This window comes from Ursus americanus, chromosome 17, assembly GCF_024610735.1.
Source record: "Ursus americanus isolate L20-20 chromosome 17, mUrsAme1.1.p, whole genome shotgun sequence".
NCBI classification, from domain to species: Eukaryota; Metazoa; Chordata; class Mammalia; order Carnivora; family Ursidae; genus Ursus; species Ursus americanus.
In genome coordinates, this window is record NC_142143.1 from 7,294,740 (window position 1) to 7,321,208 (window position 26,469).

Genomic DNA, 26,469 nt, shown 5'->3' on the forward strand with positions numbered 1-26,469 from the left:
ACTGCCTTCCTCACCTCGTTGAGGTTAATTTCAATCAGCTGGTCATAATGGCAGCCAGGGTCAGGTACCAAGTGATCCTTATATTCATCAGCTAGTTTGGCAATGTCTGAAACCAATAAGGGAGGGAGATTAAAGCATGTGGGACAGAAATTGGTCATGATACCGACCATCTGACCATCCATCCATCCATCCATCCATCCATCCATCCATCCATCCATCCACACAGCCATCCATCCGAGTCAGTTCCCTGGCACCTGATAAGCTGGGCCATGGGCACTGACCGAGCAAACAAAGGAACAATGGAAACAGCTGCCCTCCGGGAGCACGCAATCTAACGAAGGAGCTATCAAGGAGCTGGAAGTGACAATATGCTACAGGAACAACTGACGTTCAGAGCCAGGGAGGGCTTCCTGAAGGTGAGAAGCACTGCATTTTCAAGGAGAAGGTACCTGACAGAGAGAGGGACGGGACTGCCAGGTAGGACTCCATGTGCTCAGCGCTTGGAAGCTACTGGATAAACTCTCCCCATGACCCCTGGCCTCTGGTTCCACCACCCACCCCTGTTCACCTCCCTTCAGAGGCTCCAATGATCCCTCCCACAGGCCCTGTTTCTTCCTCTGAGCTTCGAAGAAGCCAAGCTGGAACCTCAGGGAAATTGTGGGGGAGAAAGTGGTTCTGGTTCCAAATGTTTTCCTCCTACTGGGCAGGAATAAACAGAAGAACCGTGTCCTTTCTGGAGTTTCCTGTAGGGGGCACCAGGGACCAGACCACAAAAACCCTTTCAGGTGGAACTAAATTCCAATCCCAAGGCAGAAGTATCTCAAACTTAGATGCCAGGCCCTTCGAGAAGCTGTTGGAGCCGCAGACACCCTACTCAGAAACAGTACCACACACACACACACACACGCACACACACACATAACTTTTCACACCCCTTTGGGGGCTTCTCAGGGCCTTTGAAGTCAGTCTGGAAACACGAGATTAAAGACCCCTGCCCCGAAGGGAAAGGTCTAGCTCAAGGGTCTCCACGCAACACGACTGTCCTGCCGGCTCACCCTCCCGGCCTGTCTTGCTCAGGTACTTCTTCATCCTGTGGTTGTAAGGGAACACTGACGTCGTGGCGCCGATTTCTGCCCCCATGTTGCAGATCGTCGCCATACCTGTAGAGAAACAGAGCCTGTGAGGTGGCCAGAGCGGCTGGGCATGGGTCCCACACACACACCCAATGTGTGTGCACACACACCTTCACCCGGCTCACGCAGTCCTCTAGTGGCAGCAGGCAGGCTCGTCCCTCATGGCCCAGGGTTAAAACCAAGGCGGGCAGAGAGAACGCAAGATTCAGCCCCTCCCAGCCCGGTTCCAGTTCTGGGCCTGCGGTCCCGCTCAGCAGACCAGACGGCCACCGTGTACTGAAGGCTGACCCGGCCAGACTGCCCAGCCATTACTATGGCCATTTTGCAGGTGAGCGAACCGGCTCAGGTCCAAGGTCATGCCATAAAGCAAATGCAGGTGCTGGCATTCAGGTCTAGGTCCACCTGCCTGGTGTCCAGGTCTGCCCTCCTTTCAGCCACACCACGGTGCTATGTGGAAATGTTTCTGGGTCTCAGGTTTTCCAGCAATAAGACTGGAAGGACATCCACTGTCTGGACCACAGAGCCTCACACAGAACTGGTAAGGCTTACAGCTGTCCTGACTGTATCGGGACACTAGCTCATGGGGTTGCTGGCGCATGGGACTAGGACTGTTATCAACTTCCAAACTGAGCTGTCCAAAGGTAGTAGGTAAGAGACTGAGCCCCCACCTCTGGAGAGGTACAAGGGCCAGCTGGACAGGGGCCCTGTGGGGCTGCTGTGGAACTGAGGCAGCACCTAGGGAAGCCGGGACTGGACCACCTGGAAGGTTTGTTCCAAGTCTGCACTCCTGAGGGCCCAGGCATTGAAGCCAGGTCACCTGGAGTGATGAGTAGAAGGGGCCGGCTCCTTAACAGACACATGAAAAAATGTTCAAAATCATTAGCCATCAAGGAAATTCAAATCAAAACCACACTGAGATACCACCTTACGCCAGTTAGAATGGCAAAAATAGACAAGGCAAGAAACAACAATTGTTGGAGAGGATGTGGAGAAAGGGGATCCCTCCTACATTGTTGGTGGGAATGCAAGTTGGTACAGCCACTCTGGAAAACAGTGTGGAGGTCCCTTAAAAAGTTAAAAATTGAGCTACCCTATGATCCAGCCATTGCACTACTGGGTGTTTACCCCAAAGATACAGACGTAGTGAAGAGAAGGGCCATATGCACCCCAATGTTCATAGCAGCAATGTCCACAATAGCTAAATCATGGAAGGAGCCGAGATGCCCTTCAACAGATGACTGGATTAAGAAGTTGTGGTCCATATATACAATGGAATATTACTCAGCTATCAGAAAGAACGAGTTCTCAACATTTGCTACAACATGGACGGCACTGGAGGAGATAATGCTAAGTGAAATAAGTCAAGCAGAGAAAGACAACTATCATATGATTTCTCTCATCTATGGAACATAAGAACTAGGATGATCAGTAGGGGAAGAAAGGGATAAGAAAGGGGGGGTAATCAGAAGGGGGAATGAAACATGAGAGACTATGGACTATGAGAAACAAACTGAGGACTTCAGAGGGGAGGGGGGTGGGGGAATGGGATAGACCGGTGATGGGTAGTAAGGAGGGCACGTATTGCACGGTGCACTGGGTGTTATACACAACTAATGAATCATCGAGCCTTACATCGGAAACCGGGGATGTACTGTATGGTGACTAACATAATATAATAAAAAATCATAAAAAAAAAAAAAAAAAAAAGAAGGGGCCGGCTCCTACTTACTTGGTCTTGGAGCCTAGCAGGTGGTGATAAGACTAATTCAAGTGAAATGAGTGAGGTTCTAGGGAAGATGTGGGAATGGGGCTGCTTTGTGAAGGAAGCCCGATTCCCACCACTGCCTCTGTCCTCTCTGGCGTATTCCCTTTCTGGATCACCCAAGGCAGCCCAGTGCCATGACAGCCGAAGCTGGTGCAGCCCCTAACTCTGCATGGCCACAGAGAAGGCACACACCTCCTAGAGGAAGCCACCATCTCTTCCTCTGTTTACTGAGGGCCTTGACTAGATTAATACCCGCCCCCCACCTTTAGGTGTCCATCCAAGCCCCAAACTGCATGGATTCTCAGGGGAAGGCCATTCACTGCTTCCATGGCTCAACTACAGGCCCAGCACAGGCCGAGTGCCACATCACATGCCCGCCCTCCTCACCGGTGCAGGAGATGGAGTCGACACCAGGCCCGTGGTACTCCACGATGGCGCCCGTGCCACCTTTCACCGTGAGGATACCCGCCACCTTTAGGATCACGTCTTTGGGGGAGGTCCAACCGGACAGCGAGCCCGTCAGCTTCACGCCAATCACCTGCAGAGGTGGAGCGAGAGCAATTACAGGCACCGTGTGTCCCGCTCCAACCAGGCAGCCGAAGGGTCTGCCCGCTGGGATTCCCATGCCTGCTTACTCACCCCTGCCTCTCTCTCAAAGAGATCGGAGCCTGAACTATTCCATCATCCCTTCTGGGTCTCGCAGGCTCCCATGTCTCCCCACCAACCACCCCTCTGCAGCCACCCCTGAAAAAGCCCTTCCCTACTCCTCACCTTGGGGCACTTCAGCTCCCAGGGGATCCCGGCCATGACGTCCACTGCATCAGCACCCCCGACTCCAATGCAGATGCCCCCCAGGCCACCGCCATTGGGGGTGTGGGAATCAGTGCCAATCAGAAGAACCCCAGGGTATGCATAGTTTTCCAGAATGATCTGAAAAAGAACCCAAGATCTTCAGCCTGAAAGCCCTCATCAGAGAACGGAGGTAGGGACCAAAAGGGGTCGGCAAAGTTGCTCCCTGGGCCATTCCCAGGCACCCCTCCAGGACAGGGCCTCTCAAGTGTGGCTGGAAGAGAGACAGGGAGCCTGGGCTCCGGACCAGCTCCGACAGTCCTCGACTGTCTGACTTGGGCTTGCAAGTGCTTCCTCGTGCCCCAGTGTCCGTGTCTGCAGCACAGTACTGAGAACACCGGCACTGCCTTGACCCCAGGATCACGGTGAGAACTGGACGAGCAGGCATACAGCGATGTGTCCTGTGACATGTGTGACTGTCTACAGTGCTCACACCACTCCCCATCTCACGTGGCCAACTGCCTAAGGCATGGCACGTGCCTACTGGGCTTCTCAGGGGGGACGAGAGGACCCGGCTCCAGTGTCCGCAAGGAAGCACTGGGGACCCGACAGGAGCACAGGCCGAGCTCTTCTGCTGCTGCACTGAGAGAAGTATGGACGACGCTCCCCCACCCCAGAGGCCTGCAATGGCTCTGAGAACTGAAGTGACTTGCTCGTGTAGATGCGGCCCTGCCTCCTCCTCCCCTTTCCGGTTTCACAGTGGCTCCTTCATCGAGGGCCTCCTCCCAGCTTGGGAAGGTGCTGGCAGTGAGCATTTCCCCAAAACATCTGATTCCGGAGGTACCGCTATCCCAGTGCAGCCCTGCCCCCCATCCAGGTGCCAGAGGCTGCAGGATGTTACTGGAAAAGCTCCGGCCAAGAGGCCCTCAGTCTGAGCCGCAGCCCGACCGCCTGCTAGTAGGTGTGAGACCTCAGGCAAGTCACTTCACCTTCCAGGCCTGTTTCCTCATCGACAGAAGTAGCCAACAGCGCTCACAGTGATAACTCAACGAGATCATGTGTATTAAGCTGTAATCGTGCCCGGGGGAGGCAGTATTTCTGTTTATTATTTTGTAGCACACACTCGGATGTTGGGAAGGGCAAAGGAGGACAGGGAGGTGAAAGGCTCCACGGATGGTCGGGTCTGCCCCTGGTGGACAGGATCCACGGAATATTACAGAAACCCCAGGGCCCCTGCCCTGGGACACACGCCTCTCAGCAGACTCAGCAAGGTGTGAGGGGTCTTGCCTCTCAGGACTGCCCTCAGCTAGAAGGCTGGTTCCTTTGCCAGGAAGACGGCAGCTGGCGGGGAGAAAAGGCCAACAGAGAGGAAATCCTGGACAAACAACTGTTGGACAGGATATTGCTCAACTGTCTCAGTTCTCTGGCCTCCTTGCCCCAGCCACAAACAGAAGTTTAAAACTAGTTAACAGAAGGCTCCTCAAAGTTCTGAAAGTTTGATCCATGAGGACTAGACACACAGAATTCAGTGTAGTCCACACAATGTAGACCACCAATATGGTCCATGTCCAAAAGGAAGGGGTTAGTGCAGACCCGAGGACTGCAGAAAGTGTCACAAAGAAGCTGGGTGACAGTGACCTCCACAGTCAGCTGGATGTGGATAGGGGAGGGGAGGAGAAGTGTACGTTAGCCACCCACCCACCTGACACGTGTACACTGAGGACCTAGTCTGTACCCACCTGCCCCTAGCCCAGAACTACAGAGGAATCAGTAAAGTACGGTCTCTGTCCCCAGAGCACACGGTCTGGTGCAGAAGCACCTGGCACATACGGCGGTCACAATGTGAAGGGGCCCCACAGACGATCACACAAGGGGGCTCTAATGCCCGGCACAAGGGAGGGCAGGGGGGCTTCACAGGGGTAACCAAAAGGCAGAGATGTGGAGGAGGAAGGATATGCCAGGCCTGGGCACAGGACACTCAAGGCAGAGGGAAAGGGGTTAAGGTTTGGTTTGGACATGGTGGATGAAAGCTGCTGATGGCCTGACATCAAGGGGGAGAGAAAATCAAAGTTGCACAGAGATGAGAGGCTTCATGGGAATTTTCTTTTTAAAGGAAACAATAGGAGCACCTGGGTGGCTCAATCAGTTAAGCATCTGACTTCGGCTTAGGTCATGATCCTGGGGTCCTGGGATGGAGCCCCGTGTCGGGCTCCCTGCTCAGTGGGGAGCCTACCTCTCCCTCTCCCCCGCCTCTCCCCCCACGTGTGCGCTTGCTCTCTCTCAAATAAATAAATAAAATCATTTAAAAAATAAAAATAGGGGCACCTGGGTGGCACAGTTAGGCGACCGACTCTTGGTTTTGGCTCAGGTCATGATCTCAGGGTCCTGGGATCAAGCCCCACATTGGGATCCGCACTCAGTGTGGCCTCTGCTTGAGACTCTCTTCTCCCTCTGCCCCTCCCCCCACACTCTCTAAAATAAATAAGATCTTTTAATTAAAAAATAAAAATTAAAAATAATAAAAATAATAAAATAATAATTTAAAATAAAGGAAAAAAGATATCACCCTATACACTTGGCTGGCGGCCAGGGGCAGCTGTGAGCTGCCATCACTCATAGCCCCAAACTTTGGCCCAAGAGCTGCCCAAAAGGCCTGGGTATTTGTAATGGGGTAGAAAGGGAGACACTTAGATTGGGGTGCCCTTTGCAATGGAAGTCCAAAGTTGGGTCTACCTGCCTCCCTACCCTGCCGCTGAGAGAGGCTTTCTACACCCTGCAGACAGATGCGACCTGCCATTCCCAAGCAGTCCCTTCCTGGCAAGGGCAAAGGCTCGAAAGGGCAGAGCAGTGATCCGTGGGCTCTGGTTTCGGAGCGGGGCAGTGCGGGAGCCCATGCAGGGTCAGATTACAGCCTGACTCAGCTCATCGTGAAGGAGGCCTGGGATGGAGGTGGGGGAAGGGTCACCTTGGAGAGGTGCAAAGAGGCAGGTCTCGCACATACAGGATGGACGGCAAATGGACACATGAACCAGTGCACAGCCCACAAACGAGTCACCTTGGATGAAAGTGAAGCACCCATCTCCCTAGAAACACACGCACACACACACACGCACGCACGCGCACTTGCACAGACAAACATCGCCCATCAAAAGATCATCCATCCTTCAGGAGACCCCAGAAGAACTCCTGGCTGACACAGCCATGTGACCCAGGGTACCTCCATCCTACAGAATAAGGTGCCAAAAGGGGCCAGAAAGACCCTGAGGAGTGCTACGTGCACTGAGCGGGGGAGAACCCCTGGTGGGACGGGAGGCGCGCCAGCAGCACACGGTGCAGAGGACTGGCTCTGGGGCCAGACTCCTGGATGCAAACCCTGCCTGTTGTCGTTGAGCAAGTGGATTAACTTCTCTGTGCCTCAGTTTCTTCATCTGTAAGGACAGATAATGAAACCAGCTGCCCCGCAGAGTTGCAGTGAACAACGAGTAGTTGTTATCTGTCAAGTGCTCGGTCTAGTGCCTGCACACAGAACGCGCCCGTCCAATGTCAGCTATCCATGCGACAAGGGGTAACACTATACAAAACAACACAAGCCCTCCACCCTTCTGAGCCTCTGGCTTTCCCCTCCTGTAGGCCAGGAGCTGCTCTCTGGTTCCCTAAGGGCCCTGCCCCAGAAAGGCAGGCCAAGCCCTGCTTTACCTGGTGAATGATTCCAGAGCCAGGCCTCCAGAAGCCCACGCCATACTTGGCACCCGCGGTTGCCAGGAAATTATACACTTCCTGGTTTATGTCCTATTAAGACAAATCAATAACCAGAGCATTAGTAACACAGTGTGTGTCTGGAACGACCCTTGCTCACCCCCCCGCCCCCCCGACTCTGAAATGCTGGCGCTCTCCCGGAGGCCTTCTACAAATAATTCCAAAAGGACCTGGATGTTGGCCCAGTCTCAGCCGGCTAACCTAGGGAGAAAGGCAAGGGAGCAGAGACAGAGCCTCAGTTCCGTGACACCGGGCCAGGGAGTGGGTCTGGCACAAGTCCCTTCTCTACCCTGACCTCAGTTTCCTTATTTGTAGAAGGAGCTTGGCTACATCATCTCCAAGGGTCTCTCTGGCACTCAAGTCCTCAGCCAAGGCCAGCGGTGAGGGGCACACCACCACAGGACCGTCTAACTGGGATATGGTGTTGGGGGAAGGGCGCTGTCAAGGGGAAGCAGTGGGATCAGGCGGGCGCTCCAGTCCCCCTGCAGCTCACGCAAGTTCTGATTCTCCACCTAAGCCTCGACGCTCATCTAAGGATGTCAGTAACCCAGGCTGCTGTTTACGGAACGCCCACTGCACTGCACACCCGCACAATCCGTCCCACGAAAGAGGGAAGGTACTGACATCAAGGTCACCTTACAGAGGCAAAAACAGAGGCTCAAAGGTGAAATAACTTGCTGGAGATCCAGAATTGAATCCCAGGGTTTGACACCAGGCCTGTGCAGCCACATAACCCAAGAGTTACATTCTAGAACAAAACAGAGCTACCTCCCTTATAAGGAAGAGGACATCTGGGAACACCAGCGTCTGGCACGTTCTAGGTGCTCAATATTTGTAATACGTTTCATGGGCCCCAAATGAAAGACCATGTTCTAAAATGCAGACTTCAACAACACAACAGGACGGGCTGTGCCCACTCTAACTGGAATTGGAAGGTGGCTTCCTCAGTGGGCAGGGAAGGCTTCCTAGCACAGCTGATGTGAGGTCAAAGTTTATCTGGAAGACATGGGATCTTCCTGGACAGGGGAGACTCCAGTGACAAAAGGGATGGGGCCAGGGAAGACTACACAGACTCCCAAAGGACGAACCAGGCAGTGAGACGTGCTGGCCTCTGGGCATGGGAGACCCATGCTCCAAGGCAGAGGGGGCTCACTGCCAGCTCCCTGCCCTCAATAAATCACCCTCAAGACCACGCAGACTCCTTCATTTAAACTCCAGATCAACCGTGCGTCCTTCTGAGGCCCACTGGGTACCCCCAGGCAAAAGAAGAGCACACAAAACACTCGGGCCCCCGGAGCGGTCTCTCTGACTAATAATTACTGAGACCGCTCCTTCATTCAGTCAGTCGCTTACAACTTGGCACCAAGGGCAGGGGGCAGTGGTTGTGTGTCTGGGTGTGTGTTCCCGTGTCTGGGCAAGCGGTGGCAGTGGCAGAGGGTGACAGAATGGTGCAGCAGAGTCTCGGCCTGAAGTCAGCCTAGAGCCTTCTCTGGCTATGTGACCCTGGACAGGTCACTCTGCCTCTATGGTCCCCAACCAGAGGGACTCTACAAATATACGTAAATCCGACCATAACCTTCCTCTGCTTAAGCCCTTTGGGGACTCCCAGGATGGTGCCCATGGCCCTTAGGGCCCTGCCTGGGCCTGCCCCCCGTCCACCTCATACCACCCTCTTCCACAGGCCCCCTTTCAACTCCACAAATGCATCAAGTTGCTTCCTGCCTTGGGGTTTTTATATACACTGTTCTGCCTAGAATGTTCTTCCTCCAGTTACTATCAGCTTATCTGCGCCTGTTTCAGCTTACATGTCACATCCTCAAATGGCTGTCCCTCCCCGCCCCGGTCTAAATTAGACGTCTTTCTTATACTCTCACAGAGTCCTACGTCTCCCCTTCATAAGATCTATCCGAATCGGCAACTACCTGCTTGTGCGATGGTTTAGCGTCTGTCTCCTACAGACCCGTCTTGTTCACACTGCGTCCCCAGCGTCCAGCACAGTGCCTAGCACATGATCAGTGTTCAGTAAACACTGAAATCTTACGATCCTGTGAATCTCATCTCCAGAAGGTAGATTCTGAATCCATAAAGTCAAGGGAGGGCGAGACCCTGAAAACGGTGGCCCAGCAGTGGGCAGTCAAGTCACCCGCAGGCCTGGAGAGGACCCTGTTCCTGGCCACGCCCTGCTCCCGGCAGCGCAGGGGCCCCTGTAACACTGCCGCTGCTAACAGGGAAACCTCTGGCCAGCAGGCCGGGCTCTTTCAGCAGAGTAGACAAAAGCTACTGGCAGCCAGGACCCAGACTGACAGGCCAGGGTGGGAAGTGAGGGCTCGAGTGGGAAAACGGAGTGTTTCCCATGGGTCTGAGAGGCTCTGGGAGCTCTGCTGACCCTGGGAGCTGGAGCACGTTCAGTGGCAGCCCAGCCAGCGTTCAGCTCCTGCCAACGGCCCCCCCAAGAGGGGTGCCCACTTCCACGGCAGGGGGTGGAAAGGGCGGAGGTCCCGAGCTGGCCGAGACCCACTGTGGTCGAGAGCAGGCACAAAGGTACCACAGGCAGAGGCTGGGGGAAGGAGCAGGAATCATTTCATAAGGAAGGCTGGGCGGAATTCAAGGAAGAAAACGATTCCACGTGGCACACGGCCACTTCTACCTCATGAAGCAAACTCCCAGAAGAAAGCCCCCCACGGAGGCCAGTCAGTAAGAGAGAGCACTTAAGACAGGGGTCGGCCAACAGCGCGGGTGAGGCAGGCAGGAGGGGAAATTTAAGCTACCCTCTTGTACCGGAACCTGGTGTCTGCATCATTTTTCTAACAGAACAGAAAAATGACCACCAAAAAATGCCTTCAATGTGAGAAGATTAAGGATGATTTGGGGGGTTTTGTTTTGTTTTTAGCCTTTCTCTGTATTTTCTAACATCCTCACAATAGGCAAATGGTATTTTCAAAGTTAGGAAAGAGCAAAAATGTTTAAAACAAGACTACACCAAGAAGCCTAGCTTAAGGCCTCTGCCTCTCGTCCCACGTCACACACACTATAGCCCGATGCCCCCTTCAGCTCACCTTGGCCCGGCGCAGGTCCTTCTCACCCCCGAGCTGGGCCTCGATCAGGTGGTCGCAGTGGATGGTGGACGGCACGGCCACCTTGGGCAGTCCGCTGCTGATGAACTGCAGCATGGCCATCTGGGCCGTGGCGTCCTGCATGGCCACGCGGTCGGGCCGCAGCCGCAGGTACGTCTTGCCCCGCTCGATTTCCTGTTTGGCTGGGTCATCCAGGTGTCCGTATACGATCTTCTCTGAGAGGGTCAGCGGCCGGTTCAATCTGGGGGGAGAGGGAGGGGTGCCGGCTGCAGGATCCCCTGCCCACCCACAGCCACGCCCTCTCCGTCCCACGGCAACCCCGACAGTGGGCAGGGATGGGGGCGCCTGCGTTCCACGAGGGTGGGCACGCATCAGTCCTGCTCGCTGTGGTCCTTCCGGCACGCGGCACTCACCAGGTGCTCCAAAATTACCTGATGAGTAAGTGACAACATCCCAAGAGGTGGGCGGGGTTGTTTTTTCCTAAAGGAAAGCTGCTTCTCCAGCATACTGCCCACTGCCTGAGGGGCAGCTATCGCGCGCACACCTCACGATTTAACCCTCGTCGCACCCTTGTCATTTCATCAAACAAGCAAGAGGGAAGGGAGACAGCAGAGTGGTGGTGACAGCTCGCAGCCAGAGCCTTGCTTTGGATCCTCTAATTCTCTCTGTCCACGGCCACCTCCCCTGTGCCCTCAGCCCCAGGAAGACACAGAGGACCCCACCAGCATGCCCCTCACCCAGCCTGCCCCGCCACCACCCACAACCCTCTGCTGCTCCCACTGTGGTGCTACAGCATTTTCCATCAGCCCTACTTGCTCTCGCCCCCTTCAGACAGGCCTGGCTGTCAGCTCTGAGAACAGAAACCCAGTCACCGCCTCCAGCCCCTCAACGAGACCCTCTTCCCCAGACCCCCTCTCCCTGCAGGTCCCACCCCCTTTCCTCCTCACGGCCAAAGGGGCAGTCCAACCCCAGCTCCTGGGGAGGTGCACCCCTGCCGGGCCTTTGGGGGCCTCCTCCTCACCAGCTGCCCCTCCCCCGCCAGACTGCGCTTGGCACAGCTCACCCCCCAACCGCCCACCCGGAGGCCCCCTGCTGCCACCCACTCACCCTGGCGCCCCCCCCCCCCAGCAGGCTCCCCTCTGTCGGCCGAGACAGCCCGGGCTGGGCCCCACCTGCGCCTCCCAAACCCGAGGCCTCCTGGGAAGGGGTGCAGCGCTCTCACACCCAACCAGCCAGGAAAGAAAAGAAGTACGAAACTAAGGAGCCGGAGGCCCTGCCCCTATCGCTAGCCCCCGGGTGCAGCCGTCCCAGCCGCTGCTCGCTCTCCTCGGGGAGCGCGGCCCCCCACCTCTCAAGCCCGGCGCTCGCACGGGAACGAGGGGACAGCTGGCACTTACATGGCACTTGTTTTTAAACATCTTTGCCGAGGTGTCAGTGGCAGGCCATCAACCGCGCATATCTAACGTACACACTGAGTCCTCACATTGTGTATACACCCGTGACTCAGCGCCGCGCGCAGGACAGTGAACACGTCCGTCAGCCCCGAGAGTTTTCCTGTGCCCCTCGGTCATCCCCCCGCCTGTCCCCATCCCCGGAGCAACCGGTGACCGGCCTTCTGTCACCACAGATTCATTTCCTCACAGCTCGTGCTTTTAGCTCAGCGGGGCTCTAAGCGCTTTAATGTACGCGGGCCCCCGGCTCCTCAGGACACGGACGAGGAGACCGAAGCGAGGTGAAGGGACCCGGCCGGGTCACCAGCCAGCGAGGGGCAGAGCCAGCCTGCGTTCCAGCCCCTCACTCCCCCACGGATCCAATCCCGGGAGCAAGAGCTGCCTGGGCTGCTGGCTCTGCGGACAAGAGCGGAGCAACGGGCAGTTCCGAAAAGCTCTACAGTTCTGCTGTCGTGAGAACCTCGCATAAAAATAGCCCCGGCCTGAGGGACAGCCTGCCCCCTTTCGGGGCCTGCTAGGCGGTGTAGGGGCAGTGACTCACTGCAGAGCCAGCCCCTTTCCCGGCCCCAGGGGAGACGAAAAATAGCACAAAGACCTTGACAGCAAATGCCTGAAGTTGGACCAAAAAGCCTGACAATGACAAAAGCCTCAGGACGAGTTCAGCACCACATTTCCTTCAGGATAAACTGGGGGTGGCAAAATGGGTCCTCTGTGTCCAACTGTCCCTCTGCTTTACTGGATGACAGAGACCTAATTTCCCAAGAACAGAATCGGGCCCCTTCTGTCACGAACACGAGGCGGAGGAAGAGTCCCTCTGCAAGTCCCCTGGCCTTCCACAACATTCTTACATTTTCATCCACTCGTCTCTGTTTTGAAGAGCCTCCCCTGTAACCAGCTCCCAGGGTGCTGCTGACTCATGGACCACATTTTGAGGAGTAAGGCCTACACCAACCGAAATGGAATCGGGGCCCAAGTATTGGTAGTTCTAAAAGTTTCCGAGGTGGGGCGCCTGGCTGGCTCAGTCGGGGGGGGGGGCATGTGACTCTTGATCTCAGAGCTGTGAGCTCAAGCCCCATGTTGGGTGAAGAAATTACTTAAAAATAAAATCTTTTAGGGGCGCCTGGATGGCTCAGTCGGTTAAGCGTCCGACTCCTGGTTTTGGCTCAGGTCCCTATCTCAGGGTCTTAAGATCCAGCCACACATCGGGGTCCCAGCTCAGGGTGGAATCTGCTTGAAATTCTTCCCCCTCTGCTCCTCCCCCTGCTCGTGCATGCGCTCTCTTGCTCTCTCTCTCTCTAAAAATAAAATACATAAATAAAACCTTTAAAAAAATAATAAAATCTTTTAAAAATAGATGAATAAGAGCTTCCAAGGTGGGGCGCCTGGGTGGTTCAGTCGGTTATGCATCTGCCTTCGGCTCAGGGTCCTGGGATCAAGCCCCGCATTGGGCTCCCTGCTCAGCAGGGAGCCTGCTTCTTCCTCTCCCTCTGCCCCAGCTAATGCTCTCTCTCACTCAAATAAATAAATAAAATCTTAAAAAAAAAAAAAAAGCTTCCAAGGTGATTCTAATGTGCAGCCTAGACAAAACCCCCAAGAACGCCAGAACAAACAGTGGGAGGCAATGCAGCCAGACAGACCTGGCTGGAGTTTGTGTCCAACCACTCAACAGATGTGTGACCTCAGACTGGGTACTTTCCCAATCTGACACTCGATTTCCTTGTCTGCAAAATGGGGAGGCAGATATAATAACAACCTACAGGAGTTGCTGAGAAGAAAAGAAACGTGTGTGAAGTGTCTAGCACAAACTGGACACTCAGGCAGCTCCTATCATTAGAGCCACCCTCAACGAACGGACGTCAGTTCTTACTGTAATGAGGTGATGCCAGGCCGGAGGCTGCTGGAGATAAGCCTACGATAGTCCCTCCCCCCTCAAAACTGAAGCAAGGATACCAGTAAAGAGGAAGCCAACTGGCAGCACAGAGGGAGTGTGGGACGAGGGCTAGAGCCCTGGATGAGCGCAGGGAGACAAGGTCCTACTACTTGCTCAGTGTGTAACCTTGGACAAGTTGCTTCTCCACCTGAGCCTGCTCTTTGGCAAAAATGGTATACTGATATTTATTCTTATTCCCAGGGTCATGGTCACCAGGAGGGCAAGTACCCTGTCCAGTCTATAGCCATTCGAGCTCTGGGGGCAGTGCTGGTTGCTATGTACCACTAGCGCCCCCTTCATCCTCCTGTGGCATCCCAGGCATCCCTCCAATGCTAGCATCTAGCCCAGGACCTGGCACACAGGAGAGCAATGCAAAAATGGTCACCATTTTATCAAATGAGGAAAGAGAGGCCCAGAAAAAAAGATATGCTTGAGATCCCACCTGAGCTTTCTTCTGGGTCTCAAGCCTGAGCTCTCCTCTAGGCCTACACACTGAAGAGCAAACACAGCTATTTCTCTAGCCTTTGGGCCTGGTGGATCCCAGGGGGCTGCCTCAGGGTCAGTGGTCTGTCCTGGACAGGGCTGTTGGGAAGTTCAGGCCACAGCACTAAAGAGCATCTGAGACCTTCCCTATGGCCCAAATCACCAGGCTTCTTGATGGTAGATTCTTCCTTGGCAGAGAAGGCCACGGCCCATCACCAATCTGCAGTGCCTTTCCTCGTCAGGGAACTTCGTAGCCCAAAGGCCTTGATCCTACCACCATCACTAGCCATCCTTTGCCAAGCACCTCCTGCGTTGGCTGAAACGGGGCAGGAAGCAGAAGCAGGACCCTGGGGCAGTCTCTACAGCTCCCCCCACAGCCTTACCGTTTGCGGACAATGTCAATGTTCTTCTCTAGCAGGTCATAGCGGATGTACTCATGGGGCTCAAAGTGGCTCATGGCCACCTTGGCCCGTTGGCACAGGACTGAGGCCACATGGTACTGCCGCACACCCAGGGCTTTCTGCAAGAAGAAAGACAACAGCGACTGTCAATGGAGTATTTAGGGTGGTCCTCCCTGGAGGACAGCTCAGTGTGGTGAAAAAAGCGAGGAAGTATCGAGAGCTCCCCAGTGACTGCAGCCTCAGTGTCCTCCCCTGAGGCAGGGGATGATCCAGCAGCCACAGAATACAGCCCGTGGCAGGAGAAAGTGCAAGGGATTTGCAGTTAGAACTGCCGGGATCAAAGTCAAGTTCTATAACTTAAGAAAATCCCCCACATGTGCCCCGGAGGAGACGGGCGGTGGGGCTGCCACTGGCCACAGTAGTCACCCCAGCTTACCGGGAGGGTTAAATACGAACATATGTGGAAGTGCTCATGAGGCGGTCAAGCTCTCATTCTACCTGCACAACACGTTCCTCGAGGGTTGAGATCAGGCCTTATTTGTCTTACATTTCTGTATCTGGACTCCTGGGACTTAGCAGACTTGATGAATAATTACTGAATGGATGGAAAAATGAGGAAAACCCTGTGCACGAGCTCTGAAGTTTCCTCATCCCTTCAAAGGCGGCCCCCTTAAATGTGCAGCACACGGACTTATTTCTAATGACTAGAACGGGCCGTGAGGCAATGTGACCTCCAAGACTGATCATAAAGGATAAAGGATAAAGCCATCATAAAGGATAGCTTCTGGGGGCACCTGAGCTTCTTGGCTCAGTCGGTGAAGTGTCTGCCTTCGGCTCAGGTCATGATCAGGTCCTGGGATCGAGCCCCGTATCGGCTCCCTGCTCCGTGGAGAGCCTGCTTCTCCCCCCGCTCTGCTGCTCCCCCTGCTTGTGCTCTCTTGCTGTCAAATAAATAAATAAAATCTTTAAAAAAAAATAAAGGGTAGCTTCTGCCCAGCCCTCTCTGACTGCTCTGGGAGAAGGCAGTCACGGTGTTGTTAAGGCATTTACGCGGTGCGAGGAGAGTTCCACTCAGAGAGGATCTGAGGCTTCTGGCCAATAACCAGCACCACCTTGCACGTGGTGCTCGAGCCCAAGAGCAAGCCCTCAGGTAACCGCAACCCTGACCAACACCTGAATGCGATTTCTTGAGTGATCCCCAGCGAGAAGCAGCCAGCTAAGCTGCTCCCAAGTTCCCGGTCCACAGAAACTGTGAGTGAGAAATCTTTATTGTTTTAAGTCTTTAAATGAGGGGGCAATTTGTTTTGCAGTAATAGGTAAGTGATTGTTACGATGGGGTCTGTATTAGTTCATTTTAAACTGCGACAACCTTCACAGAGTGCACTGTGATCGGGGAAGAATAAATAACCCCAGAAATGAGAGGGAAAGGGATGGCTGCTTCCGTTCTAGGTGATGCTCCCCGTCTAGAGGGTCATACTGATGGGGAAGGGAAGAGGCAGAGCTCAAGCCACTACCCCAGGTCCCCTCCTTTACATCCCCGGAACATTTAAATCCAAACCCTGCTAACCCCAGCATCTGAACCAGGACGGATGCACTCATTAGTGAGAGCCCACCCTATTAGGAAACGGCGCCCCAACCACCATCCACCTGTCCACCCCAGCAGGCGGGTCCTCCCCAGCGCAGACTGCAGACCCCTTGCCCTCTCCCAGGGGATCCTCACTATCTGCCTCGGGGGGTAGGTGTGAAGAATCCACCAATGGCGCATCAGGACTTCCAGCCGCTGTGCACAGGCAGAACACGGCGGACAGCAGCCGCAGCTCTGCCCACGCCCCTGCAGCCGGGGGCCCATGACAGCAAAGGAACGGGGCTGAAGCCTGGCGGCCAGTGACTATCAAGTCCTCTCGGTCCATTTATCCTAAGCACTTGTCTCCTCACAGAGCTGTTGTGGGGATTAGCAGTTACATAAAGTACTGGCACAGTTTCTATTATTACCCCCGTAAGAGAAACCACACAAGCTGTTCTGCAACTTGCTCTTCTCATTTATCGACACACCTTAGACGCCTTTCCAATGTCCATACGCAGAGCTATCTTGCTTTCTATAAATTAACTGTCCCTAAGCTTCAGGTTCCTTAGAAATAAAAATAAAGGGGCGCCTGGGTGGCTCAATCGGTTAAGCATACAACTCGATTTCAGCTCAGGTTATGATCACAGGGTGATGGGATCGACAAGCCCTATGAGCCCTGCACCGGGTTCTAGGCTCAGTGCGAAGTCTGTTTGTCCCTCTCCCTTTGCCCCTCCCCCTGCTTGCTCTCTAAATAAATAAATAAATAGCAATACCTAGTGTCTGGTCTAGGAAGCTAAACAATTAACTGTAATTATAATTATAGTGTAGAAAAAAGGTAAAGTCCCAAATTCCCTACAGCAAGCAAACACTTAATCCATGGACACACATCAATGTCTAAAAAATAGATTCAGGACGCCTGACTGGCTCAGTCAGTAGAGCAGGTAACTCTTGATGTCCAGGTCGTGAGTTCAAGCTCGACGTTGGGCAGGGAACCTACTTAAAATAAAAAAATAAATAAAAATAAAAAGCTTTAACTACAAAAATAATAATAATAAATAATAGGGTTTTTTAAAGATTTTATTTGAGAGAGAGAGATAGCAAGCAAGCACGTGCACAAGCAGGGGGAGCGGGAGAGAGAGAAGCAAGCTTCTCACTGAGCAGGGAGCCCGTTGTGGGGCTCGATTCCAGGAGCCCAGGATCATGACCTGAGCCGAAAACAGACGCTTAATCAAATGAGCCACCCAGGTGCCCCAATAAATAATAGGTTTAAGAAAGAACGCCAGTTAGGGGGAAAGGGACAAAATAAGATGTTCTCAACTAGACTACAACTTATAGATAAGAGAAAATTATTTATTAACACCCAGTGATGCCAACACTCTGCTAAGTATTTTGCAAGCGTTACATCGTCTCATCCTCACAGCCACCCAGGGAGGGGTCTCCCATGATTAGCCCATTTTCCAGGTGAGAAAACCGAGGCTTGCAGTGAGTGACTAAGGCCAGCGTAGCACGCAGCACTGGAATCCAGCCTGACTGACCCACTTACCTGCCATTGCTCTGGGCATGTTACGTAACTCCCTAAGCTTTCCCTCCGAAACGGAAACAAACTCCGTTGTTAGTAACAGATGAAATCACTGCGTGCTCAACCCTTGATCACCACGCGCTCTGCTTTCCAAACATCTGTGCACAACAGCCAGCACTGGCCAGGAGGACCTCCAGGCACGACGGACGCGTTCTAGAGCTGCACAACCACCACCCTGGCCGCCAGCCACGTGTAGCAGCAGGGCACCCTGGAGTGTGCCGAGTGCGGCTAAGGAGTGTTCAATGTTGTTCAATTTTAATGACCAAAAAATGAAGCTGCCACAGGAGACGGCTCAGGTTTATATACTAATAAGGAGGACAAGTGTTTTTCGGAAGCCCGAACAACTCGCATGTTCATGGGAGCCCTTTTTCTATAAAGGTGCCTTTGTGCTTTCAAGTTCGGAGCACCACCCACACACCTCCCCACGCCAGGAGCTCGTCATCCCGCACCACCACCCAACCCACTTGGGCACGATTTCAGAACTTCTCCTGCACGCTCAGCCACGCTCTGCTTCCCTGCACAGTCTGCTTTCCAGCTGGGGTCCCCCCTCGGGGACACAGCTCTCTTCCTCAGGACAACGGCTCCCAGACCTCAGATACATCACCATCCCCTGAGTCTGTTAAAAATACATAATCCTACACGCTACCCACGTCAGTGACTCTGTCTCCAGGGTGGGGTCCCTCACCTACTTCAAGTCAGCCATGCTCTGTCACCTTCTCTCAAATCCCCTCTCGGCCAAGGGCGTCTCAGAGTTATTTTCAACCATCCCTTTACATGGCAGGCTCCCCAATTCCACAACAGGCCGACGATGCCCTGGGCTGAGGGCAAAGGGATCATCACCTCCTTTGTTTAAGGCTGTTATCAGCCTATGACAGCCCACCTCACCGCGGACATACACGCCACTTCCAGATACCCTAACACCTGCCCAGCCATCTTCCTCATCGACTGTTCTGGAGCCACACTGTACTTGTAGGCTTGGTTTTCTGTGCTAAGCTCTACATTAATCTTGATTTAATCTCATCATTGGTTTCTGTCTGCCTCCTGCCCCTGGAGTCTACAGGAGCCCTGGTCAGTCACCCCCCGTCCTGACAGGCTCGCCCTCCCAGCGTGTGTCAGCCACAAACACAGCACAATTCCCAGGTTGTTCACACCTCAACACCGATGTGACCCATTCCAGGCCGGGCTCCCCAGGGCTGACGTTTGGTCAGGTCAGCAGTGGTCTATTCAGCAACACTCCTGAGGCCCAGGTCTTTCATCTACTGCAACAGCCACCTAACTGTATTTTCTTTCAATTAGGCTCCATGCCCAATGTCGGGCTTGAATTCACGACTTGAGATCAAGTCCATGTTCTATGGACTGAGCCAGCGAGGCACCCCAACAGCCATCTCAGTGCATCGTCATTAAGGGCTTGTCTGTCTTGTTGTTAGGGACAGCCTGACTGACCGGTCGAATGCCCTGCAGAAATCAGTACTCACTCTCACTAATCTAACTACTAATCCCAACAAAAAGTAAAAGATGTGGGGCACCTGGGTGGCTCAGTGGGTTAAGCATCTGCCTTTGGCTCAGGTTGTGATCCCAGGGTCCTGGGATCGAGTCCCACATCTGGCAGACTGCTCAGCGTGGAAACTGCTTCTCCCTCTGCTTGCCATTTCCTCTACTTGTGCCCTCTCTCTTTCTCTGACAAATAGATAAAATCTTAAAAAAAAAAAAGGTAGAAGATGTTAGTTTTGCCGTGAGACCTCAGGCAATTCACTTCATCCCTCAAGGCTTTAGTTTTTCACACCTAGAACAGGTGAAATCTCAGCCTTCCTCCCCCTTCAGTGCTGTGAGAGGCTGACATGCATGAAATGTCCTGTGTAAACTCTGGAGAGTTCCACCACATTATAATATGCTTACCCCAGAGATAGACTTCAAAGGCAAGGACATCATGTATCACTCATTCACGACCCCACAAATCTCACATGTAAAATGAAGACATTATGGGTGATCTCCATACACACCCCCCCAATAAGAATAAAACAGCGGTTACTTATTAAACACCTGCTCTGTGCCAAGCACTTTCTGTGCCTAATTTTGAATTCTGATGACAACAGGGCCAGGTCACTGTTCCGGTCTCACAGATGCGGGAACTGCAGAGCAGGGAGGTTAAGTCAGAAGTCACATACTGGTAAGTGGTGAGCAGGGAATCCAGGATGCAAGTTCAGGTCCGTCTCCTTCTGAGATGGGTCAGTTCCCCTGGCTTCTGCTGCTCTCTCCCTCTCACAGCCCACCCTTTCTCACTGAAGGTGGCACGGTGTGATGGTTGGTCCGGACTGAAGATCTGTACTCAGAGTGCCCCACCCTGCAACACCACTAAGCTGCTATGGCCCTGGACAAGTTATTTAGCCTCCCCGAGCCTTAGTTTCTCCAGAGAGAAAATGGAGATAAACATCACAGTTACTATTCAATAAAATAACCTACGCTGGGTTTTGGCACAGAGCCGGTTCATTACATGTTGTTTTCTGTTATCTTCCTTCACAGAGGAGACAGATGCAGAATGAGATGTGAAGCCATGGTCCTTCTCTGGATGCTGGCAGAAGCAGCAGTTCTCATCTTTTGCTTATTGCAAACACAGCTGGAGACTTAGCTTATCTGGGCCTTTGGCATTCTTGACCCTCTTCTAATGTATTTCAGTGGCTGTATAATTTCTCCTGGTTACTCGCCCTCCAGCCTTCGCCAACTTATTCTAAAAATCTAAGCTGATGTCTTTCGGTGCATCTCTTCCTTCTCTCCTGCAGATGACTTTCAATTTTTCAGAATTTGCCTCAGAAAGCCCCTCATCCCTCTGAAATCCTTCCTGCTTAACCCTTACATTGGGGTCCTGGTGGTGGGATCTCATCTATTTGGTCTCTCAGTCATTCAGAATTTGCCTTTCTCAAAGGTGCCAAACATGCTGAACATCATTGGCCAGTAAAAATTCTAAAGTGATCTGTCACAGGGCCTTTGTACATGCTGTTTGTGCTGCTCAGAATGTTCTCTGCCTACCTTCATTCCCAATCTGCTCTTTGTCTACGTCACTCCTATTGATCCTTCAAATCCTCCCAGCCCAACCAAAGCCTATTATCTATGCCTACTTACTACTTCTTGACATTGATTTGTCAGATGGCATCAGTCTCCACTAGTCTCTAAGTTCCACCCGGGAGGGACGTGGAGGTGCTACGTAAGTACCAACTGAACTAATGACTCCTGCTTCTGCTTGACCAACTAGCTCTTCCATACTGAACAGGGTTAAATACAGAGCAGGTTTGGTTAATCTTGTGAGAGCAAACAGTTAACAAGACAAATCAATAATTTACCAGTCTTGGACGCTCTTGGTTAGAGTATAAACAGGTTCAACATTTCTTTGTCTTAAGTAGGCTCTATGCCCAGCGTGGAGCCCAACACAGGGCTTAAACTCAGGACCCTGAGATCAAGACCTGAGCCAAGATCAAGAGTCAGGTGCTTAGCTGCTTAACCAAGGGAGCCACCCAGGTGCCCCCAGGTTCAACATTTTTGAAAGACAATTAGGTAATATCTATTGAAATGTAAAATATTTGTGCCCTTTAACCAGCTTTCCTCAATTCCAGAAAGCTAGCTCACAAAAAGGCCCACACAAATGAGCACCGAGACACGCAAGGACTCTCTCCGCAGCACCATTCTTAAGAGAACAGCCCAGCTGTCCAAAAATAGGGCACTGACTGGATAAATTCTGGTTCATCTACCAAGGAATGCCATCTTATAGCTGTTTAAAAAGATTAACTCAAAGGGCGCCTGGCGGGCTTGCAACTCTTGATCTCCAGGTTGTGAGTTCAAGCTCCATCCCGGGTGTAGAGCTTACTTAGATAATTAAAAACCAAAAAAAAAAAAAAATTAGAGGTGGTGGTCCCATAACATTGTGAATGTAATTAATGCCACTGAACTGAAAAACATGGTTAAGATGTCAACATTTATGTTATATGTATTTTACCATAATTAAAAAAAAAAAAAAGAAGGTAGATCTTACCTTTAATGGCAGAGAAAAACTTCCATACACATTCAGGGAAAAAAGTAAGTAGCAAGACAGTAGTATAAGAGCTCATTTCTTTCTTTCTTTTTTTTTTTTTTTTAAGATTTTATTTATTTATTTGACAGAGAGAGAGACAGCCAGCGAGAGAGGAAACACAAGCAGGGGGAGTGGGAGAGGAAGAAGCAGGCTTCCAGCAGTGGAGCCTGATGTGGGGCTCGATCCCAGAACGCCGGGATCACGCCCTGAGCCGAAGGCAGACGCTTAACCGCTGTGCCACCCAGGCGCCCCTATAAGAGCTCATTTCTATATAATAATAAATAATAATTCACACATGTAGATATGTTAAAAAATGAAATGATATGTCTGAACTGTGCATAGCAATTATCTCTTGGGATTAGAATTATGGGCACTTTTACTTTCTAGGCCAAGTATTTGTTACTTTTAAATGTGACATGATATACAGGTGTTCCTTTTGTAACCAGGAAAAAAGAATGCGCAAGGCAAACAGGTGCAGAAAGCATGCTGACTGTGCAGTGGTGTAGCACAATTATTTACTGGCAATTTGACGATCAACAATGTTCTGATTTTAAATGTGCAAACTCTTTGTTTCAGCAATTTACAGGAATCTGTCATTAATAAGGAAGAGGGAGGGCCACCTGGGTGGCTCAGTTGGTTAAGCATCTGCCTTCCGCTCAGGTCATGATCCCAGGGTCCTGGGTTCGAGCCCCACATCAGGTTCAATGCTCAGCGGGGAGTCTGCTTCTCCCCCTCCCTCTTCCCCTCCTCCCCATGCTCTCTCTCTCTCTCTCAAATAATAAAATCTTTCTTAAAAAAATAACTTTATACTAGAAGGACCACCATTATCTTAACCCAGAGATCAAACTAGCATCACCAAGAGCAAGACTACCTGACACTCGTGCCCCTGATGGGACAGCATCACCTAGGAAGAATTCTTGTTGGGGCCCCTGGTGGGCTCAGTCAGTGGAGCATGTGAACTTGAACCTGGGGTCGTGAGTTCAAGTCCCACATTGGGTAGAGTTTACTTTAAAAATTAAGAAGGAAAAAAAAAAAGAAGAATTCTTGTCAAAAAATGTTTAACCAGCGTCTAAGCCAGCTTTGGGACCTTAGCCCCAGCTTAAGGGAAAATCATGGAATAAAAGAACAATCAATCAATCTAGGATGTGGATATTCTACAAGAAAACTGGCCTGGTCTCTTTGAAAAGTCAACATGAGGGGAAAACAAGGCGTATGGGGGGTGGGGAATGGAGAGTGTTCCAGAGTAAGAAAGACTAAAAAAGTAAAATCAATGCAATGTGTAAATTTTTTATTACACCCTGATTTGGAAAAAGACCACTACCAAAGACACTTTTGGAAAAACAGGTAATGACACTGCAGTTACACAGCTAAATGACTTATTCTTAAGAAACCAAGTTTTTAGGAATGAGGTGTCACAACGCCTTCAATTTCTTTTCAAATAGTCCAGAAAAAAATAACAATAAATACAAAAAAATAATACATAATAAAGCAAGACAAAAATAAATAATACATAGTAAAGCAAGTAAGACAAAACATTCAGTCTAGATGGTAGGTATATTTATGGATGTTCTTGCTACTATTTTCAACTTTTTATTTTTTTTAAGATTTATTTATTTGAGATAGAGCGAGAGTGAGCGAGAGAGCACACAAGCAGGGGAGGGACAGACGAAGAGAGAGAAGCAGACCCCCCACTGAGCAGTAAGCCTGACACAGGGCTCGATCCCAAGACCCCAGGATCATGACCTGAGACAAAGGCAGGTGTTTAGGCACCCCCAACTTTTCCTTAGGTGTAAAAATTTATAACAAAAAAAATATTTTGAGAAAGACACCAATTATGGTTTAAATTTTTTTTTATAAGTAATCTCTACCCCCCAACTTGGGGCTCGAACTCACGACCCCGAGATCAAGAGTCATGCTCTACCTACTGAGCCAGGCACCCCAATACTTCTTCTAATTAGAAAAAATATAACCAACATTAATTTTTGATTGAAAATTAAATGCTCAAAACTAAAGATTAACACTCTTGCAGACTGCTTGCTGTGGAGTAAAAGCAAGCTGGTCTTTTTGTAAAGCAGCTTATCAATACGAAACCCACATCTATCCTTGAGAAATAATTCTAAACATGAAAATGATACTGTATGTACTGAACAGTTCACTGCATTACTACTTAGAGCCCCCAAAACTAAAAGCAACATGTATAATTTCCACTCCGTAGGAATCATAGTTTTAAGTACTATGTAGCAACGCAGGAAACGGTCTATGATACAATAATATATGAAAAAGCAGGTTAGAAGTTACCTACACGCTGACTACAATGCTATAAAACTCATGTTCACAGGGGGGAAAAGACCAAAAGGAAATGGACTAACAACATAAAAAAATGGGTTAAGACGGAAAATTATTTTCCCCTGTAATCCCCCAAATCTGTATTAAGGTGGTGTATGGCTGAAAAGAGACGGATAGCAAGCTGTTTTCAGAGGGTGTAGAGAGAGCTGAAGTCCCCTAGTGTCGCTGTATTTTTGTCCTTGAACTCCAATTTTGCAATCCAACATTCCGGTGAGGGCACCACGCTCAGATGGCTAAAGAGCCAGGGTGAGCCTGCCCTATGGGCCACTTCCCTTGTGCAGATCGAACAGTGAATGCCCCCATGTGACAAAAGGGAACACTGCGGGCATGGGAGTCCAGAGATCTGACCTGCTAGCTCGGTCACTAGGTACCCTTACAGTAATCTCACCTTTCTGTGCCTCCCTCTCCACTTTCATGAAATGGGACAAGTGGCTCATTCCAGCTGCATCGAAGTCACCTGAGAGGTTCCGGCTTCTAGGCCCTCCCCCTCCCGGACCCTCCACCAGAACCACCCCGGGGGGAGCCTAAGCGTCGGTAAAGACTACCGTGTCACTCTGATGATACGGCCATGCCTGGGAACCGCTGGACTAGATATTCTCCAAAATTCTTTCTCGGAGATTCTATAAATACTCCTCCCCAGCAAGCAGGCTCTCAGATAAACCCGTGTACTCCCCAAAGGCCAGAGGAAAATGTAGCAATGTCAGAACAGACTTATCTGTACCAGGGAAGAAAACCCCCAGAGCTGAGGCTTTTCTGAGCTGGCCGTAGCCTTCGCCTTCGTTTACGCACGGCTGAGGACGCAACGCCCCGTAGGCACGCGCACGTTAAACGCAGCCCCGTGTGGAGACGCAGAAAGCGCAACAGACTCAGAACACTAGCAGCTTATTATAGGCCCCCTGAGCGGCCCAACTGCTTACTCTATTCCAATATATTAATAAAATAAGGGAGAATAACCTCATTTATTATTAAGAACAAAGAGTGCCTCATTTAACAAACGAACACCTTCCTAGGTGCCAAACACGTTACCGCATGGTTCCCAAACCTTTTCAAGTTAAGGCCCCTGAACAAAAGAACTCATTTTGGACATCACAGCTAGGCAGCCAGACCAGGCTGCTGCCGGTCAGGATCTCGGCACACCCGTGTCCCATCTGCTACAGCGCGCCGGAGGACAGCTTAGCTGTACCCACTGAACTCCAGAACACCACCGCGCTGTCCCTACAGGCAGGATCACAGTCTGGTGGGATAAGGCAGACATGGAAACCAAAAGTGTGGTAGTGTCAAAGCTGCTCCTGTAGACATTAGGTCCAAGGTTCAGCGAAGGCATGGAAATAGGAGTGGTCAAGTGAAAAAGAGGCCAAGACTTCAAGATCATGTTTGAGTTCAAGTTCAAAAACATTGGCTATAGATGCAAAAGCCAAATAGAACAACTCGCTTAAAACTGCGTGGCATTTGTGGAGTCATCATGGAAGGAGGAAGTCATTCAAAGCCCACTGTACCCTGGTGTAGCCCCTCAGAGGGACGGTCCTAGCAACTTCCAAATACTGGCCGTAGGATGGTCTGAGCTAACAGGAGCCTTAGAGGGGGCTTTCACATTTTGACTGAGTGCACGCACCCCCCCCCCAACACACACGCAACACTTTTATGTTGTGATCCAGCCCAAAGATACTGCCAGGGTAGTGTAACTAAAACAAGCTTCACTAAACGATACTTGCCATGTGCAATGTACGCTTTTTTTTTTTTTTTAAGCAGGCTCCATGCTCAACGTGGGGTTCAAACTCACAACCCTGTGATCAAAAGTCACATGCTCTACTGATTGAGTCCTAATACTTTGTATTCTATTATTGTCTACACTGTGGTAAGATACACGTAAAATTTACCACCATAACTATCAAAGTGGCCAGCTGGACACATGCACAGTGGAATCACCACTATCTCTAGCCGCAGAATGTCTCATCACCCCAAAGCAAAGCCCATACGCACCCAGCAGTTGCTCCTTATTCCCTTCACTCTCCTTGTCCCAGCTTCTGGCAACCACTAACCTGCTATCTTTCTCTTTTTTTTTTTTTTAAGATTTTATTTATTTATTTGTCAGGGAGAGAGCGCGCAAGCGAGCGAGCACAAGCAGGGGGAGTGGCAGG

The 26,469-nt window shown here is 51.4% G+C and overlaps 1 protein-coding gene across 2 annotated transcripts in view; it reads right to left on the bottom strand.

Annotated features, from left to right (window-relative positions):
- The window catches only part of ACO2 (aconitase 2), a 53,707-nt gene that overhangs the window by 8,097 nt on the left and 19,141 nt on the right, over window positions 1–26,469 (bottom strand). For both annotated transcript variants that reach the window (XM_045779861.2, XM_045779860.1), the window contains 7 exons: window positions 14,765–14,901; window positions 10,500–10,758; window positions 7,384–7,476; window positions 3,670–3,828; window positions 3,286–3,436; window positions 1,056–1,160; window positions 15–106 (listed from right to left, as the gene is read on the bottom strand). In XM_045779861.2, the coding sequence (XP_045635817.1) occupies window positions 15–106; window positions 1,056–1,160; window positions 3,286–3,436; window positions 3,670–3,828; window positions 7,384–7,476; window positions 10,500–10,758; window positions 14,765–14,901 (996 nt within the window). The remainder of the gene's footprint in view (window positions 1–14; window positions 107–1,055; window positions 1,161–3,285; window positions 3,437–3,669; window positions 3,829–7,383; window positions 7,477–10,499; window positions 10,759–14,764; window positions 14,902–26,469) is intronic.